Source organism: Myotis davidii, unplaced genomic scaffold, assembly GCF_000327345.1.
Source record: "Myotis davidii unplaced genomic scaffold, ASM32734v1 scaffold96, whole genome shotgun sequence".
NCBI lineage: Eukaryota > Metazoa > Chordata > Mammalia > Chiroptera > Vespertilionidae > Myotis > Myotis davidii.
The window spans coordinates 8994730-9014702 of NW_006289416.1; the positions used below are offsets into that span (position 1 = coordinate 8994730).

Consider the following 19973-nt stretch of genomic DNA (forward strand, 5'->3'; position numbering starts at 1 on the left):
GCTGCCTGAGTGTAAACGCTTCTCCAGTGCCAAGCAGACACCCACCCTCACAAATGGGCATGAGAGGAACTGGCTGGCACTTCACCTGTGCAGGTTAGAGTGCGGAGGTGCAGCTCAGCACGAAGGGTTATTTTCCGGCTCCTCGGTCGATATTTCTGCTCCTTGGCCCATGGGATGGGGCACTTCCCTATCTTTCAAAGTCTTTTAAAAGAATCCTTCCCTGGCTCTAACTCTATTCCTTGCAAAGCTCTCGGAGTTAAGTGTATAGATGCCTGATAGTAGATTTAAAATGCATACTTTATTCATTTTGTTAGACTGCATCCTATCAAGGAGCATTTAAACCTTTTATAATTCTAAGCTGATATGATCACATTTGAAGAAAAAGTTAATAGAGAAGAGTCACTAAATACAAAAGAGTACTGACCACATTTAATCATCTGTGTGTATTTTTATAGAACTGCTCACAGAACCCACTTAAAAACACTAACTGGTTCATTTCAGTGCCTGCACACAATGCCCCTGTGTCTGGGTGAGTCTCTCGAATGTCTTGTTTTAAAGGAATATATAGTACTCCCGCAAGATGTTTTCCCATTTCTATTCTCTCCCACTCCTGAGGCCCTTGTTCTCCGTGATAAGGCAATCTCCTCCGGGATCGCAGCGCTGTAGTTTCCACCACGAGTGACAAGGACTCGACGTGAATAACTGCTGTGTGCAGGTTGTAATTATGTCAGCTGCAGTGTTGAACAAGGGGACTGATTAATGTGAGCCCCAGCCCAGGCGCAGTCCCTATCAGAACCTCTGTGCCGGCCGGCAGTGGGGACGGGTTAAAGCAGGAAGACACAACACGGGGAGTGCCCGTGATAGATGAATTGCTCCACAGTCTTCAGGCAGATGTTCCGGGACAGTATAATATACAATTACTCTGCCTTATCACTTTCCCAGGGACAATAAAGCTTCCTCCTCCTATAGCTCATGTGAGTGAAGGCAAAATCCGTTTTACTTTTACAATACTGACTCACTTATCACGGTGCCTTGATTGTGCTTTTACAGCTAAAGGAAACATGTATTCCACTTTTAAACTACAAAAGCCCTTAAAAAGGAAACAGGAACCTGGTTTGGAGCCTCTTTCACATCAGAGCACACAATGTTTTAAGATTGTTTTGTTAAAAAGAGATGTAAGGAAGTTAATAGATGTGTGTGCATATGTAGTTGAAAACTAGTCCCCATAACTCAAGAAGATTTGGATTGTATAATCATTATATTCATAACATTTTTCAAAGGACATACAGAAATCATTAAATTAAAAGAACATGTATTTAAAACATATATATGCTGATACCAACCACACATTTCTCAGGCACAGGCACTTGGCTGCCGGAATCTGATAGGACATATCCCAGTGACACACTGGCTCGTTCTCCCCACTCCTGCTTGGGGTCTCTGGGTCCATCTTCCTTCAGAAAGCTGAGCTGGGCTAGAGAAGGTGGCGGCCTCGACCATTTTAATAAGGTGCTGCAGGCCATGCTAAAACACACTCCCTTCAGGAGCTGTGGTGACCACTTCTACTACCTTATCTGTACTTACAGAAATGATGCCAAACATTGGTGGCAAGATGTACAGAACTATCTCAATTTTCATTTTTAAAGTTAAAAACCAAGCTAACACCAAAAATTGAGATGTAGGCATAACCATCTTGTGGTGACTGTAATTTATAATGAAACAAAGCAGCCAAAATTCCAATAGAATCAAACAAAGGAAAGCCACACAAATGTCAGTGACTGCTGAAAGTGGCACGCATCAGCCTGTGGACAATCTATAACTTAGGTTCACTTTTTAGTGGCTAGGACAACTGACAATACTCAGCGGTTGCCACACACCCTAAGTCAAGAGAACAGAGCATGTCCCTCTCACCCTAAGAAGGGACAGATTTGCCCTCACTTTTCCTATTATCACACTAACTCCAGCACCACCAGGATCCCTATTGCTGCCTTTCTCTTGGTAGCACCATTGCAGCAGTTACATATTTCTATAAATATGGCAATTTGAAGGTGGTAGGGGTCAATCTAAAACAGTACAACAGAAGTTATAGCACAGATGTACACAGAAAATGTAATTAGGACCATGGCTGATGAAAGACCTGCACCAAATTTACAATTATTTGTTGTAAGCCAAAGAAAAGGTAGGTAAAGCAAATGGAATGGGCTATAAATATTGGTGGGAGTCTGGTGTCATCACAATAAATGGCTAATGATGTCACTACAGTGGCCTGTTAGATTTACTAGTCTTAGAAAAACCTTGAGACATTAGCAAAAATTGTTTAGAATAAGTCATAGAAAAGATGTCACATTTTAAAAGACGACATTTACAATGAATGTGTGCTGAGTGGTTACACTGACTTGTTAACTAGTGCCCAGCAAATTTCTGAATTATATGTAACAGTTAAAGTAATGTAGCATTTTGTGGAAATTCTTCATGTAAAGCAAATAAAATCGAAATGTTTGGTTGTGTGTGGCAGGGAGGGAAGAATAATACCATTATAGTCTCCATATTCCTGATTCAAAACTTTGAACATGACACAGGTGACAACTGGTGCTGTGCCATCCCCGCCAATGTGGGAACATTGTTCTAGCAGATGGACAGAAAGACCCAGCAATTCTGAAGCCCCATTCCCATCTCCAGAGAGAGATCCCATGGAGGGAGCAGTGAGGCACGGCTCTGATTCCCACAAGTCCTGGAGGATTACTCAAAACTTCCTTGGTGCCCCTCACACTTCACAACACCCCAACCTTCCATGCTATTAGCTAAAATGCTGGCTCTTTCCCCATGGCAGGTAAGCATTTAAGTAAAATTTAGAGCAATCTTAAGCAAACTAATGAAACACACACACACACACACACACACACACACTGCCTTTCCTCTATCCCGAACTCTTCCTGCCACCATCACCCCAGCGTTTTCACAGAGCAGACATCCAGTCAGAGCCCCTCCACGACCAGTCAGCACACATTCCTACCATCCCTTCACTTCTCAGTTTCTGTTCCCGTCACTTTGCCACAGTGGGTCTTCCCAGGAGAGCTGTGGCCTCTCGGTGACAAGCAGGCGGCCTGCACTGTCCTCCTGTCACTGCACACCTGATGTGGGAGGCTACCTCTCAGCCTCTCCTAAGGTGCTACTTGCCCTCTGCTTTTTCCACTTTGCACATTTTCCAAGGGAAATATCAATTGCACCAATGCCTTCAAGTTCAACTAGATCAGTACTGACCACACCTGACAGGACTCTGTTTGGATAGCCTGTGGGCATTTCCAAAGTTTGAACACAATGAAGGTGAAGTCTGGTCCCAAAGCACACTCATTTTCCTCCTCCAGGAATGAGGACCTCTCAAGTGGCAGTGTGGTTCCCACCTCAGCCCTGGCCAAGGTTGCTCTGCAGTAAGGAACAAATTACAAACTTTCCCCAAAAGAAAATAAATTCAGGAGACCTTCTTGCCATATAGATGTTTTCACAAACACAGTAATCATCAAAATAGGAAAAAAAATCAACAAAAAGTTTGTGCTATGTTCTCTTAGTTGAGAAAATAAAGACATGCAATTCATAAATGATGTCATCTTGTTTTTCACAGACATTCTTAGGGGAAAGCAAAACAGAAACACACGCTACCACCTCAAGGGCCTCAGCTCATCCCATTAAAGGAGCTCACGGTGGAGATGCCAAGCTGGCCTAGATGCTGCCCTCACCCCCTGTACCCCACACACTGCTGCGGCACCCCATTCTAAATGGTCCCACTTTGCCTTCTTTCTCTTTCTTCCACAATTATACAGGCCTGGAGAGGCAATACTTCAGAATATGTTGAAACAAATGATCTGAAAATAAAATGAAATAACTAATATATCGCATTCTCAATGAACTAATGACAACTGGTCACATGCTCTGATTTACTTCAAAGCTCCTTTATTCTGCTTTGTTCTCTTCCTCACCCACAGTTCAGGGGTGAAACCCACCCACACATGAAAGGGTGAGCCAGACTTTCACTCACTGCTGCCAGCCCTCCTGGCAATTGACAGAGCTTCCCTAACAAGCACATGGCGGGAGCCTCCAATGCCAGGAGATATAGATAGTTACACAGTCAAGTGTTTTGTTGTGTGATAATAGCTCTAGTGTCTAAGGAATAACTTATTATGCAACAGACTATTGCCCCAAAAAAATATTTTCTATTTTTTTTCATCTCTAAGGCCTTCCTTTCTAACATAATATATACAGATATATCTAACTACCACCCAAGGGACTGTCCATAGTAATTCCTTGTAGAAAGACCCTCCCCAAAGATAGCTTTGGTCCTTTTATAATGACTGGATTTGGGATTCGAGGAGAGCAGGTTAAATAAACATGTTTATCTGCTTCTACTTTAAGAGATAGCACAGGGAGTGTGTGGTCACTTTGTGTTCAAATGGGTCTCTTAATTACTCTGTGATCCCAAAGCTTATTTCAGCTCCATCAACCAACAAAACAACTTTCTTGTACTGATAAACAAAAGGAATTACCTTAGGTTTTTTTTTTTCCCTTTTAAAAATATCTGAACCAATTAGCAATTTTTAATGCTATGGAATCTATTTGTTTTCAATTCTACAGATTCTTTTTACTTACATGAGTTTTGTTAGATGAGCATTTACCAACATTAACTAAAGGCCTGACAAACTTGTGCTGTGTCAGGACAGACTGTCAGGTTGAAACCAAAGTTTTGAGAAGCCCATGTGCTTAGGTGTTACAGGATACAAAAGAAAAGTATGGGTAAGACATGTTAGATACGACAATCAGCTTGACACTCACAGTATGGAAAACACAGAACCAAATCAAAACCATGATTATATTAAAAATGAAATACACTAAAGAAATGATCAGAGAAAATGAGAAGATACTTATTCAGAAAGAATCCAATTTCAGCCGAAACATTTGGGGGAGGGGGAGAATACATTTACAAACAGCTAGTTTCATAATTCATTATAGAAAACCTGAAGATACAATTATGTCATTTTGTAAGGGACGCTTTCAAAAAATCCAACCTAAACTTACCAGAAACAACATTCCATTAGAAAGACAGCCCAACTCCACAATGTCACCTTGACACATGCCAGCAGCCCCTCAGAGGCAGCATCTCTGCTTCAATGACCAAACCAGCTTCCCTCAGCACCGCCACACTGACACCTGCCTGTGGCTGGCTGAACTGTGGCGGGGAGAGCAGGAGGGGCAGTTCAGGAGCAGGTACTGCCCACACCACACACCACACACGGACACACTGCCTTCAAAAAGAAACTCTACAATCTGAAGACAGCCTTGGAATCATCATGGTTTGCAAAGTAACTGGATTTTTAGGTTAGCACATTTGTTTTTTATTCTGCTAACTGGATAAGCAGTTACAATAAAGTAGAATATAAAGAGAATATATAATTGAGATAAATAAAATAGTATTGACTTGCACTTTAAATGACAAAAAATAGTGTTGTTGTTTTTAATTTATGGGTTTTTTTTTGGGGGGGGGGGTTTCAGGGAGGCTGGAAGGAGGGAACACCGGAGTTACTCTCTCAGCTAATTTAGATTTTACAACAGTATTAACAACCATAGTCACCACGCCGCTGTTAGACCCTCAGACCTGTCCATCTCAGAGCTGAGAGTTGGAACACCAATTTCCCACCCCAGCCCCTGACACCCACATTTCTGCTCCTGTTTCTATGAGTTTAATCTTGTATTAATTTTATTTTTAAGATTCCACATATAAGTGATATCATGCAGTATTAGCCTATCTCTGATTTATTTTGCTGATAAAATAGTATGATTTAAAGTTTATTCTGATATAACTAGGCTTGAGGCATCATTTGATTAATTTTATGTAGTATCATTATTCCTTTAAGAACTTCAAAATCACCCAAAAGAAATAAATGCTTCCTCTGACTCTTCAGAACAAGAAATGGATGCTGTTTGTTGGTTATATATGATTTTACTTCTCTACCTTGGTATCTATGATGCTCTACTACCCAGACAAACATCTACTTTTCCTCCTTATCATTATTCGGGGCAAATGCAAGTTTGTTCTATCCACTGTTTTCCCTGGTACAACCTGGAAACCTGCCTGCATAGGCCAAAGGAAAACTGAAACTCTCTAAAGAGATCACCCAAAAGTAGAAAGTCTCCTCTGTGGAGTCCATCTCCCTGGCTCAGGATGCTGATGACACCCTGGCAGACAAGGACACAGATCCTACTGCACACTGAATTCTTGCTGCCATAACACCTAAAATAGCTGGCCTTACAGCTTTACACATAAGACACATAAGATGTTCACATGGCAAATTACGTAAAATGCACAATATTATCTAAGACCTGAAAAATTTTCATAACTGAGACACTTTATAGAAATATATGTTTGAGAAAGTAATACAAACTTTTAAAGGGGAAGTAAAGAATTTTTGCAAGCATGGTTTTCTGTTATTACATCTTAAAATTACCTCCAAAATGCTTCCAGCACAATGCAAAGTTAAGATAGAATTCAATCAAATTAAAAGTTATCGTTTGACAAAACATTTCTAGTACACAAATACTTGTGACAAACAGCTAATTCTACCTATGGCACTCATATGTGTGAAAACCTATTGAATTCAATTATAAAAAATACTAGACAAAATATTCAGATGTTAGAAAGTATCACAAAAAGCAAATTTCTATTTGGATACCACACCTGGATTCAATGTTACATTCACCCCAAAAAGGAAAGAATATTGTTCATGAGATCAAAACCTAAAGTATCAATGACTTCTATGGTATACAATGGTCAAGAGCTAAGTAAACCAGTAAGTAAGGGAAAAAAACTAAAGAGTATTTCCTACAAGTTTAGCAAAACAATAAAGTAAATCTTTAATATGAGGCAGGAATTATAGATTTTATTCCTCAGCTATATATTTCTATTTGGGGTTATAATTTCAAGTAATTAAAATGAGAACAGAATTAGTAAATAAAATGAAAAGTAGAATAGTAAAAAAAAACTTTTTAAAGAGTGTATGTATAGTTGGAAGTACTAAGGCTGTTACGCAGTTGCGAAAAATCTGACCCAAAGCAGAGTCTTAAAGAGGTGATAACCAGGTCAATCAAAGTGATGCAATAAATAAATGATCAAATGGCCAGAGTTTGGCTTGAAATTTTAGTTTTCTTTAATTTACAAAATAACAAAGCGCAGCATAGAGTTATCCTTAATATTTTTAATACTGCAGGTAGTATTTTGTGTTACTTTTTGTGACTTCTCAGTCATTTACTATTTAACATTCACTTATTGTATTTCCCCCATAAATCTTAAATAAAAATATGGAAGCCAATGAGAAGATTATTTATGTAAAAGAAAGTCCAATTAGGGCCACCTACTATTATGTGAATGCCAGTGCCCTCAGTGAAACAGTGTACAGTTTAATATTAATAAATATACAGGGAAACAGATTCACATTGTTAGAGAGGGTACTTACAACATATTAAAGCTTTTCTATTTCTCATTAATATAAAAGTGACAATACATAGCAAAGGGAAATAAAAATATAGAAAATGTTAGATTGTTTCCATTTTAATGTAGAAACAAATCTAATGAATTTGCTGCATAAATAATATAGGACAGTTGCTATGAATCTCAATTTATGCTTTGAAATTATAATGAATAATAATTAATGGTGAAAAAATTTTGGAGTAATGATAAAATATACTGAGTTGTAATTGATGAGATGTTTGAATATTTTAGACAGTAAAAGCTTAGGAAAGGGGTACAGGTTTACATCTAAATAGAATGAAATGTCATTGCCTAAATTAATAATGCAAACTTGAAAAATAGCCCCAGGTTCAAAAGACCAATTATAAAATTCTTTTGTAAACAAATCTATATCCACATTTTTCATAAATAGTTATTACTACTAGTATATGTGCACTAATGTTCAATTTATAAAATGAAAAAATATATTTTCAAATGAAATTTAAATAATACTGCAATTTCTAATGATGGTTACCTACCTGAAAATAAGTATTAATAATGGCAAAGATAAGAATACTCTACAGGAATTACTTTTATGTATCTATATTAAACAAATGAGAATCTAAGTGGGAAAAATTATTTAAGTATTTTAAGTAATAAACTATTATGGAAAGGTACCAATAACACAAATATGGCCTAATCTTCTTAGCAAATATATTCATCTTATAGATATTTTTATCTTATAGATATTTTCATTATACAGAAATCATATATATTCAAATTTACTTAATCCTGTGAGAGAAGATGTTTTCTTATTGTTGTGAGGCAAGTATAGTAAGCATTTTTTGTGCTATGCAACCAAAACAATCATTTTGAACTTAATTATCTGCTCATTTTTAAATCTTTTGCTTATCAATAAGAAAACAAAGGTATCTGTTGTAAATTCCACATTTCATTCATATCCCTAACTTCAGAAGCATTCATATATTTGCAAGTTTTCTGTATTTTTGTTCACTAAAGCAAATCTAATCATATGTACACAGAATAATAAAACTCAAATGAACAAAAATTGTTCAAACTATTCTTTCAATAACAATTATTTTAAAATTTTTAATATAAAATCACCCTTTTATCAAGGATTGTAAACATTTCAAAAGAAAATGTGGTAGATTTGACTAGATTTAAATGTCCTGAGTACTGATTCATGGGACAGGCACAGTATTCTTAGAAAATACATCCCCTTTTCACTGCGGTGCACACAGAGGTCTAACACAGCTAACAGAGATGGTTCCGGCTGGTATGTCTCAATGGAAGTGATGCTATTTCAGGGAGATCACATGGATAAGTGATATAACCTCAACCTTAGCAAAGGTATAAGATAATTTCAAAGAGGAAACCTGAAATATTTTGAAATATATTTATGCAAACAAAGACTTAAGAGTCTACTAAAGCACAGTCCTAATCAGCAAAACAAAATTCAATTCCAGCCTTTTTAGTAATACTATCAAAATCCTTAAATTATACTTCTAGCAATTCCTTAAAAACACAAACAAACATAGATAAGCACAAAAATCTAGATAGGTCTTTTTCTTTTCTCTTTTAATCCTCACCCAATATTCTCCCATTTTTCCAATATATATGGGGTCTATACATGACCTTGTTTGAAATAATAGTTCTGCTACTTAAAAATAACAGCTTGAAAACCATAGTTATGCAAGATAAATTAAACATATGGGTAGTTACAATTTAAATGTGAAATATAAAATTTATAATGAAAGAAACAGAAAAGCCCCAAACAACAACTCAAACCTTATGCATAGAGTACAGACTAAAAAGATATAATCCTAACAGTAGGAGTGATAATTAAGGGAAATTTTTATAACTTTCTAATTTCTTTTTTGTGTTTTATAGGGAAGGCAACTACATGGTATGACCTCTTTAATAAGAAAAAAGAGCCTCCAATAACATTTATTTTTTAAGAACTCAAGTTATGAGCATCTTAGAATTTCTGTGACTACCTCTAATCGGGTCACCATTTTACCAAACTTCCAAGAAACACCAATCTACTGTTCAGCAAAGATGGAACTCATAAAATGTTGAAAGAATGAATAATTAATGAATGAAATATATCTGTAATATCTCTGTACTCTTAGATGACCTCTAAAATAAAACTTAATGCAATAATGAGGATAATAATAAAGATTATGGCAATATATTTACTGAATGCACAAGGTACATCGAGAGACATACAAAAACCAGTCTTTTAAAGAGTGCTTCAGATCCAGAGTCATAGAAGCATCAAATAGACTATCCAACCTATGAGGGAAGGTGTGGGCGTGAGGGGGGTAAGAGATCAACCAAAGCACTTGCAGGCATGCATATGAGCATAACCAATGGACAGTCAGGGGGCGGGAGGGAAGGTGAGGGCATGTGCTGGGGGTTGAGGGTGGCCGAGGAGAGGTCAATGGGGGGAAAAGGAGACTTAGGTAACACATTAAAGAATTTAAATTTAGAAAATAAATAAGTGAAAAATAAAGAGGGCATCAGGTTTAAGGTATAGATCATAATATTTAACAAAGGCGGCTGTGCTGAAAGAACCATTCTCAGCATGTGTAACAGGCACCACGAGAGCTTCCACTCCAGCATGAAGAAGGCCCTCCCACTATGACTCAGGCTACAGTTTGCTGGCGAAGCACCTAAGGTAGAAGTCACTTGCTGCCTGCACACCCTGTGGTGTCTCACAGACACCTCAAGAATGCTGATTTCACTCACAAGCTCCAGGTGCAATATCATCCCCATCTTATTGTCCCTCTGCCCTCTGTTCCTACACACACCTGGTCACAGAGGATGACTCCAGTTTCTGAATCTCTCTCTTCTCTGCATGTCTGCTTTGCTGCCACTGACCACAACTCTGCAACAGGCAGGGCCCTTTGTCATATGGACCTCACAAGCACACATGCCCTCCAACATACCTTGAACATAAAAAATGCTACTCTGCCAATATCTCCTGATTGCTTGTAGAGCTTGCATGTGTCTGAAATTGACCAATCTTCTAAACTGGCTGAAATGCTTGCTCCGCTAGGATGACTCTTTCCGGCCAAACGCGTTCCTTCTCCATACACTGCCCTGGCTTCTGTATTTACCCAGAGCCTCTGTATTGAAATGATTTCTGAACATTACAGGTCACCTATTATGCTACAGCATCCTTAAAGGCAGGAAGTCTTTCTAATGCTATCTCCATTGCTTCAGTGCTTCACCCATAGCAGGCAAGAAGCCATATGGGTTGAATGACTGGTTAAGTGAAATGGTTCCTTACTTTGGCCAAGAAATTAAATCACTTGAAATTCAGGTGTACCAAAGGATTGTAAATCCTAAATGTAAAGATTATAGAAAATTGAAAAGAATTTTATTATTTTTATGAGTCACTAAAATTAGGTGGTGAATTAAATTCCCAAACTAGTGAATGATGCTTTCAACTGGGCTAATTCATGCTTACCAGAGACACTGTTCTGTAACTTTTAACCGGGTTTTAACCCCTGGCGGTGACCCAAGTGTTCTACCTGCTCAGAAAGAGTCCTTACCTGTAGTCACACCAGGGGCACCGGTAGGGCTTCTCTCCCGTGTGCACCCGCTTGTGCCGAGTCAGGTGAGACTGGGTTGTGGAGGCAAAGTTACACTCGTCACATTTGAAAGGCTTTTCCCCTGTAATACATCAAGAAGTGTTGTACATGAATAATCATAAAAATTGGAAATGAAGGGATAAACCTGCTATTAACAATTAAAAAGAAATTTATTTCCATGAAATTTTAAAAGTACAGTTCAATGCTACACATATTTGGGACATTTAAAATTTCTTCTCAGAGTTAGAAAGAAGACAGCCCCAATTTTTATTTCTCTATTGGAATGCAAGAATGGTACACAATCTATAGTTCACATATAACTTACAGACAGGAATTTAAATTTTAGCTCTGGCCTAGCACCGTATTTGAAGTCATTTGACAAACTATGTTATCTTAGAGCCATTATAAAAATCTCAATGAATATATAGTACAAAACTTATTATAATCTTAAAGGTAAACATGAAAAAAATAATAAAATAAAGCTATACATTGGTATCAAAGGAAATACTGTTAGAAGTCAAGGGAAATTACCGTTCATTAAATGGAATAAAAGGAACAGAGGCTTCAAAGAAACATTCACACTGGTATTCACTAGCTCTTAAACTCTATCTCCCAGGTAGATATAACAGATCTATCCACCCATACGTCTCACCCACGACTCAGGGGCTCAAAAGCTCACACAGGACTCATGGCTGCCCTTTGATGGGCATCTTTCTCTCCTTTACTCACCCCTCCTCCACACATATTCGAAGAAATCACCGAGTCTTATCAGTTTTTAGTTCCACTGGCCACACTGGCTGGTAAGCACGTGAAACATGGTATTTAACTTTAATTAATATAAATTTAAATTTAAAACTGATACTGGATCCACTTATTGAAAGAATGTGTATGTCTATCTGGGGCAGCTTGAGAATGTGAATCTACATTGTGACGGAGAGTTTATCAATGTAAACATAGATTGTGGCCTTAGATGAAAATTTAGCCTCTGAGTGGTGATGTGCTAGTAAAAGTGTCAATACACACACCAATTTCAAGCTCCTGCAATAAAACATCATGAAGTGTTGATACTAATGTTATACTGATACAATATTGAAATGAAAGTTGGATGTATTTGGTTAAATTAACTACCTAAAGGGTAATTTCACCTGTTACTTTTTCTTTTTTCAATGTGCTTACCAGGAAACTAAATATGACACATGTAGCTCACATTACAGGTTGATTGGACAGCGATGAACTAGAGAAATCCTCACCACCTCTTCCCCAACAGGTATAATGTAAGTACTGCCCTTCTCAACGGAAACTGGTCACAGAAATTCTGAGAATGACCGGTTGATTTTACATACAGGCGTCCCTGCTTAGTTGCCATTTCACTTGCAGGTTTCAGGTACCCTTGATCAACCGTGGTCCGAAAATATTGAATTTTCCTACCCATCAATCTTGTCTGCTCCTGACACCCAACCATGGACACCGTCAGAGAGCAGATGATCCTCTTCTGACATAAAGTCAAAGGTCAACAGTAGCCTAACACTATGGTTCAGAGCTGCATCATTCTCCTCACTCCATCTCATCCCATCCGCACTGTCTCATCTAAAATCATCCCAAGAAGGGTGAATACAGTGCAATCAAATATTCTGAGGGAGAGACCACATTCACATAGCCTTTAGTGCAGCATATTGTTATAATCATTTTATTTTATTATTGCTAATCTCTTACTAAAATTAATTTATAAATTAAACATTATCATAGATATATGCATACTAGAGGCCTGGTGCACAAAATTCGTGCATGGGGGGTTGGTGTGTGTCCCTCAGCCTGCACCCTCTCCAAGCTGGCACAATCCAGGACTGCTGGCTCTCAACTGCTCACCTGCCTGCCTGATTGCCCCTAACCACTTCTGCCTGCCAGCCTGATCACACCCCTAACCACTCCCCTGCCAGCCTGACTGACGCCTAACTGCTCCTCTGCCGGCCTGATTACACCTAACTCCCTCCCTGCTGGCCTGGTCACCCCAACCTGCCCTCTCCTGCCAGCCTGGTCGTCCCTGTCCTCCCCTGTAGGCCTGGGGTCCCCCCAACTGCCCTCCCCTGCAGGCCTAGTTGCCCCCAACTGCCCTCCTCTGCTAGCCCAATTGCCACTAACTGCCCTCCCCTTCCGGCCTGGTCACCCCTAACTGCCCTCCCCTGCTGGCCTGGTCACCACTAACTGACCTCCCTTGCTGGCCTTGTCACCCCTAATTACCCTCCCCTGCAGGCCTGGTCCCCCCAACTGCTCTCCCCTGCAGGCCTGGGCCATCCCCAACTGCCCTCCTCTGCAGTCCTGATTGCCCCCAACTGCCCTCCTTTGCAGGCCTGGTCCCTTCCAACTGCCATCCCCTGCTGGTCTGATCGCCCACAACTGCCCTCCCCTGCTGGCCATCTTGTGTCCACATGGGGGCAGCCATCTTCTGTGTTGGAGTGATGGTCAATTTGCACATTACCTCTTTATTATATAGGATAGTGATGTAGAGCTTGGTACTATCCACAGTTTCAGACATCACTCAAGATCTTGGAATGTATCCTCCTGACCATAACTGCATAACATTTAACTGATGCACACATACCTCACCTGCCTCTGCAGCCAGGGTAGCAGTTAGAAGCCAGACTTCTGGTTTCCTAATCCAGGTTTTGCCATAATTCACTCCCTACCTGTAAAATCTCCTGAGCAAAATCAGGAGGGTAATTCCACCAAACAAGCAGGGTAATTGTGAGGGTTAAACAAAATAAACTGATGAACAAAATGGAACCAGAAGCATGGATACATGGAACAGACTGGTAACTGTCAGAGGGGGAGATGGGAGGGGAGACTGAATGAAAGAAGGTGAAGGCATTAACGAAAGAACATATATGCATAACACAATGACATAGACAACAGTATGGTGATGGCCAGAGAGAAGGGGGCAGGAGCTGAGAGAAGGTGAGTGAATGGGAGAGAGGGGAGAATGGGACATGTTTAATAGCACAATGGAATGCTACGTAGCTGTAAAAAAGAAGCAACTCTTTTGAGACAGCATTGGGTGGACTTTATGCTAAGTGAAATAAGCCAGTGAGAAAGACAAATATCATATGATCTCACTTATATGTGGAATCTAATAAACTAACAAATAAAATATAACCAGAAGCATGGATACATGGAACAGACTGGTAGGTGTCAGAGGGGAGACGAGTGAGGTGACTGGATAAAGAGGTTAAGGAATTAGCTAAAGAATGTATATGTATAACCACGGACACAGACAATATAGTGGTGAAGGCCAAGGGAGGAGGAGGTGGGAATGGGTGGCGGTGGGCAAAAGAGGGGAGAATGGGGACATATGCAATAGTGTTAATTTTAAAATTTTTTAATAATAATAATAAAAGAACACAAAGCATGTGTCCAGCACTTAGCAAGGTGCTCAATGACTTGGGATTTTTATCATTATGTGACTGGACTGGTTAACCACTGACTACTGCAGTCCTCTCACACAGCAATGCATCTCACCCAGGTCCCACTTCCAGTAGAGACAAACCTATAGCTTACCTAAGATAATTAACAGTGAATATAACATCAAGATATTCTTTAGCAGATCCTACCAGGAAATATTTTATTTATCCTTGAAAAACAAAAGACCACATACAAAACACAGTAAAAATCTTGGGAGTTGAGAGGATTTTTTTACTCTTTTAGCCATGTGTCCTTAAAATAAATACCATCTACAAGATTACAATCAAGTGGTCAACATGACTGTTCTCAGCTTCTTAATTGCTGTGGACAACTCAATTATACTAACTGACTTATACAAAAACTCACTTTCATGACAATGGCAGGTTTTCTTTCACTTGAGAGGTAATAGGGGATATTCACCCGTTCACCTACTGAAGGACGTCTGAGTTCCTTTCATTTTGGAGTATGACAAATGAAGCAATTATGAATCTTCATGAGCAAGTCTCTGCTTGGGCTTACAGTCGTCCTCTCTTGGGTATGTACCTAGGAGTCAGGTGACTGGGTTCTAGAGTAGGTACATTAATTTTGTGAAGCATTGCTAAACTGTTTTCTGAAGTGGTTTGACCATTTTACAGTCCTAGCAGGTGTGAGAGTTGCTTTTGCTCCACATCATCACAGACATATGGTGTGATCAGTTCTTTGAATCTGTTTTTCTAATGATGCTGAGGATCATTTCATATGTATACTGGCCATACATTTATATTCTTTGGTGAAGTGCCTGTTCAAATCTTTTAACCTTCTCAAATTGGCTGTGTTATAATTGTGTTTTTAGAGTTCTTTATATATTGAATATACATATCCTTTATAAGATTTGTGATTTACATGTATTTTTCCCCATGTATATCTTCCATTCTCTTCAGGGTCTGTGGAAGAGAAGTTTTAAATACATCAATGTATGATTTTTCAAGTTATGATATTTTTCATTTCTGAATCAGGCTTCCCATGTGGTATCAATTATTTGATAATCTATGGTCACAAAGATTCTTCTGGAATTTTTATGTTTTTAGGTTTTAGATTTAGATTATGATCATTTTGAGTAAATTTTTATATATGGTGTGATATATGAATCAAAGTCCATTTTTGTTGCATATGGATAGCCAATTGCTCACCATGGAAGGGAGGGTCTGCTCTATAATCTTTACTCCATTTCTTTGATTATTTGCCTACCTTGATGCTAATACCAGAATGACTTAATTAATACACCTTTATATTGTTATGAAGTCAGATAGCATAAGTCCTCAAGTTCATTCATCTTTCTCAAACTTTTCATTATTTCAGACTATTGTGCTTCCATGAGTTTTAACATCAGCTTCTCAATTTCTTTTAAAAATAAAAGCCTGATGAGATCTGAAATGATCAATGTGGAGGAATAAAATCTTAACAAAACTGAGTCTTCCAATCCATGAAGATTGTACATTACTCTATCCACGCCTTCTTTAATTTCTTGGGGCAGTATTTTGAAGTTGCCAATGTAGAGGTTTGCACATCCATTGTTAGATTTATCTCTAAATATTGTACATTGGTCAAAAACGATTGACAAATCATGCAAAATCTATTTTGTTCCACTGATCTATCTGTGTGCCAATACAATACTGTCATAATTATTGTAGCTATATAATAAGCCTTCAAGTCAGGTAGTACAAATTTTCCAATTTTAATATAATAAATCTAAGTGGCCAATTTAAAGATATTTTTTTAAATTAAACAAATTCACAACTATATTCTGATATTTCCTTATTCCATTCAACCTAAGTTTGAAAATCTGTTGGCATGACTCAAACTTGTTTGTTCTAGTAGCCTCGGTAGACAGCATTATCTATTTGCTATGAATTTGACAGGAATCATGGGGAGAAAAGGGTGATATTACAGATTCATTGCCTGAATCAGTGGTATAAATTGAAGGTCATCTAAATTCTTCAAAGTTAATGTTCTTGGTTTGGAAGTTAAACATAAGCACTTAAAAAACATAAACATAGCTTATTTCATTTAAATTTTATGGCATTTTTATGTCATACAAGTTAAATTTAAAAACACTTTTAAAGAATAATGTCATTTATATTCTCTATAACTTTATTAATCTGAAGTTCACATTAAGCTAGCAATATATTGCAATAAACCAGTTATTTTGAACCTTCTCAGCTCATGACACACAGGAACAAATGACTAAAATTCTGTGGCATGCCAAAAAATATATATTTTTTGCTGATCTGACAAAAAATAGGTAAAATTTTGATTCGTTCACAGCAGATGACTATTGTTATGTTGGCTGTTGTCTTTTTTTTTCCTTGACAATCTAGGGTAAAGAGGTCAGTGCCTCTGACTAAATAGTCAGATATTGCATGTTTTAAAAATTCTTATGGCATACTGGTGGAAAATCACTGCAATAAACTGTAAATTGTTATTTCATATTTAACTTGACTATATAAAAATGTGTAATATTGAGAAAATTTGAATTATACACAGGCTGACAGATAAAAAATATAATGTACCAAAATAAGCTACCTAAGTATTATGCTGTGACCATTAAGTAAAGGCAGGCTCAAGCGTGTCTTCATAGTAGGCTCACAATGGAGGATAACTGGTTGTACATTTATGTAAACTGCAGTTTATTCAAGTCTGCACACAATAGTTAATTTGTAGCTCATTAATTTTGTGGCATGTTCAACACTCCTGTTTGAAGAGGTTAACTGTGTGTTTTTTAAGCCAGAAATGATAATTTCTTCAGGAAATTTTTTCAGGAAATACACTTCAGAAATAAAGAAAAACTTTCCTATTTGTTAGTTTCAATATATAGCCAAGAAAATTAACTCAACTTCTACATAGTAAAACCTGAAATCAAACCTTACAAATTTTAAGTAAGAATTTCAGTTCACTGATATTTGTTACTGGTGGAAATGAGATAGGTGCTACATGAAGAGGTGTGCACACTTGTTAAGAGAAAACTTCAGATGGACTGATAAGTTAATTTTGTCTACTGGGGCCAGTCCTTCTAAATCCTTTGTCATACCATAGCCAGAAGGATGACAACATCTATAAGCAAGACATTAACTACTCTTGAAAAGAGGGTTACCTGGATACGTCCTATTTTAAAAGCAGAATAAAGATGACATTTCCTTTCCTCCTATTTTCCTTAATATTACACACTTTTCTTTCTTTTTTTAAAATATATTTTTATTGACTTCAGAGAGGAATAGAGAGGGGAGAGAGAGATAGAAACATCAATGATGAGAGAGAATCATTTATCGGCTACCTCCTACACGTCCCCTATAGGGGATTGAGCCCGCAACCCTAGCATGTGCCCTTGACTGGAATTGAACCCGGACCCTTCAGTCTGCAGGCCAATGCTCTATGCACTGAGCCAAACCAGCTAGGGCCACACTTTTCTTTATGTGCAATAATTTTGTCCAGAGTAACCAGGAAAAAATATTCTGTTTCTTCGGTTCCTCTGATAGAGTCAAGGAAAGATAAGGGGGCACCAGAAGGCCTGTGCATGGGGCAGGCCCTTGGGTGTCTGTCTGGCAGGCTGCCGTGCCACCCGGAAGCTCACATTTAGCATCCATCCCCCCCGGCGGCTGGGGAGGGTGTGGGGGGGTTTGAAGCTAGTCACTACTCCAACCACTTGAGAGGGTTGCTCCTGTACCTGGAAGGAAGGGCTCTGACAGGGGGTGAAAGTAAACCTTGGGTTGAAAGATGTTCTGTGTCAGCCCCCCAGGCAATTAGTTTGCAGGGGGTGGAGGGGGATTATTTCCACCATTTGGAACATCTTTGATACCTGTCCTTTCCGAGCTGAGTGTAATTGCGTAGGCAGTCTGTGGTAAAAAGGTAAACCGTGTCAAAGAGGAATGAAGCAGAAAAACATAGATTTCAAATGCAGTACACAATTCCAGCCTTGGGGGCTAGTGGGTGGGGTGGAGAAGCTGCATGTTGCTTAAATTTTATAAATCCAGTGTAAAAGCTAAGGACCTAGACTGAGTTACACTAAGCTGTTTGGTTGAAGTGTACAGTCTTAAGAACTGACTCTGGTATTAAAGAATCATGTGTGATTTGTGCCACAGTGGCAGGTAAGTGCCAAAAAGACAGATGCTCTATCTGGGAGACATTGTCCTATACGGTATGAAGTTAATAGCAAAGTAATAAGGAGCCCCTGGACCCAACATAAAATAGAAAGTTGTGCTGCTCCATGCCGGCTTCCAGATCGATAGCCTGTAAACGCCTCAGCATTACCGGCCCCGCTGCGGGGGAAGAGCAGCGCCCCATTCTGGCAAAGGCAACACACAGGAGGGTCGCCTGTTCCCCAGGGCCACCCAGCATGTGACAGGTGACAACAGTGGCACTGGAATGGTAACAACCAGTCATCAATAAACCGAAAACAGTAAGAATAAAATCCCCGCACAAACACACCGTGCCACACACATACTTCCAGCTTCTCAGAGACAGTTGCAAGCGTGATGCCCACCCACGGGGCTCCTTCACCTCTTATGTAGAATCTTTAAGTTGCTGGATTAAAAATGTATGATCGCAGGTCATTTCTGTAAACTTAACATAAACATTTGTGTTTACAAAGTTAAGTCTGTGTTTACAACATTATGTTCAACACTGGAAATTTCTCTTGGGCTCAGTAATGACTCCTATCCCATAGGGAAATCTAAAGCATGTAAACTCAAGATCTAAAAGAAATGGCTCACATTAATTTCCATTGACCTTACAAGTAGCATAATGGGTATTACAGCTACCTGCAGCTAACTTCTAAATATCACATATCAAGAATAAAAATGTACCACAAACAACATGTATCTTCATTTCATGCCATTTTGAGTTTAACTGCCAAACTCAGTCACACTCATGCTATCTTAATAAAAGTCCAACACTTAGTTACCAATTCTGCTACCACATAATTTAACATCTAAGCTAATCACTTTGAGAGCAGAAAGTGGTTGTGTTGACAATTAGAAGGGACAATGCCACAACAGCACTATTCCAGGCACATATAATTTAGAATTATTAAAATAATTACTTATAGGACCCATTATAGCACACCAAGTAGGTCAATAATTTTTATAAATGTTTAAACATTTCACCTTTAAGTGTTCCTAATGAAGGCATCATTTTATTTTGTGAAATTACCAAGAATGCATATCATGAAAAACAAAACCCCCTTCAATGTCCACATCCACTTATGTTGCCCTCTTCATTGCTATCCACTCTTGATAGCAAAAACTGAAAAAGTAATGAGTCAAACCTCATGTACCAGTGAAACACACTGAGAGATTGCTGGCAGCAGTTCTCAACCTGTGGGTCACAAACAATGAAAATACATCCTACATATCAGATATTTACATTACTAT

General features: G+C 38.6%; 1 protein-coding gene across 1 annotated transcript in view; it reads right to left on the reverse strand.

Moving 5' to 3' along the window:
• The window catches only part of ZNF407 (zinc finger protein 407), a 378216-nt gene that overhangs the window by 111664 nt on the left and 246579 nt on the right, over nucleotides 1-19973 (reverse strand). The window contains exon 7 of the mRNA XM_006761911.2: nucleotides 11074-11194. Coding sequence (XP_006761974.1) covers nucleotides 11074-11194 — 121 coding nt within the window. The remainder of the gene's footprint in view (nucleotides 1-11073; nucleotides 11195-19973) is intronic.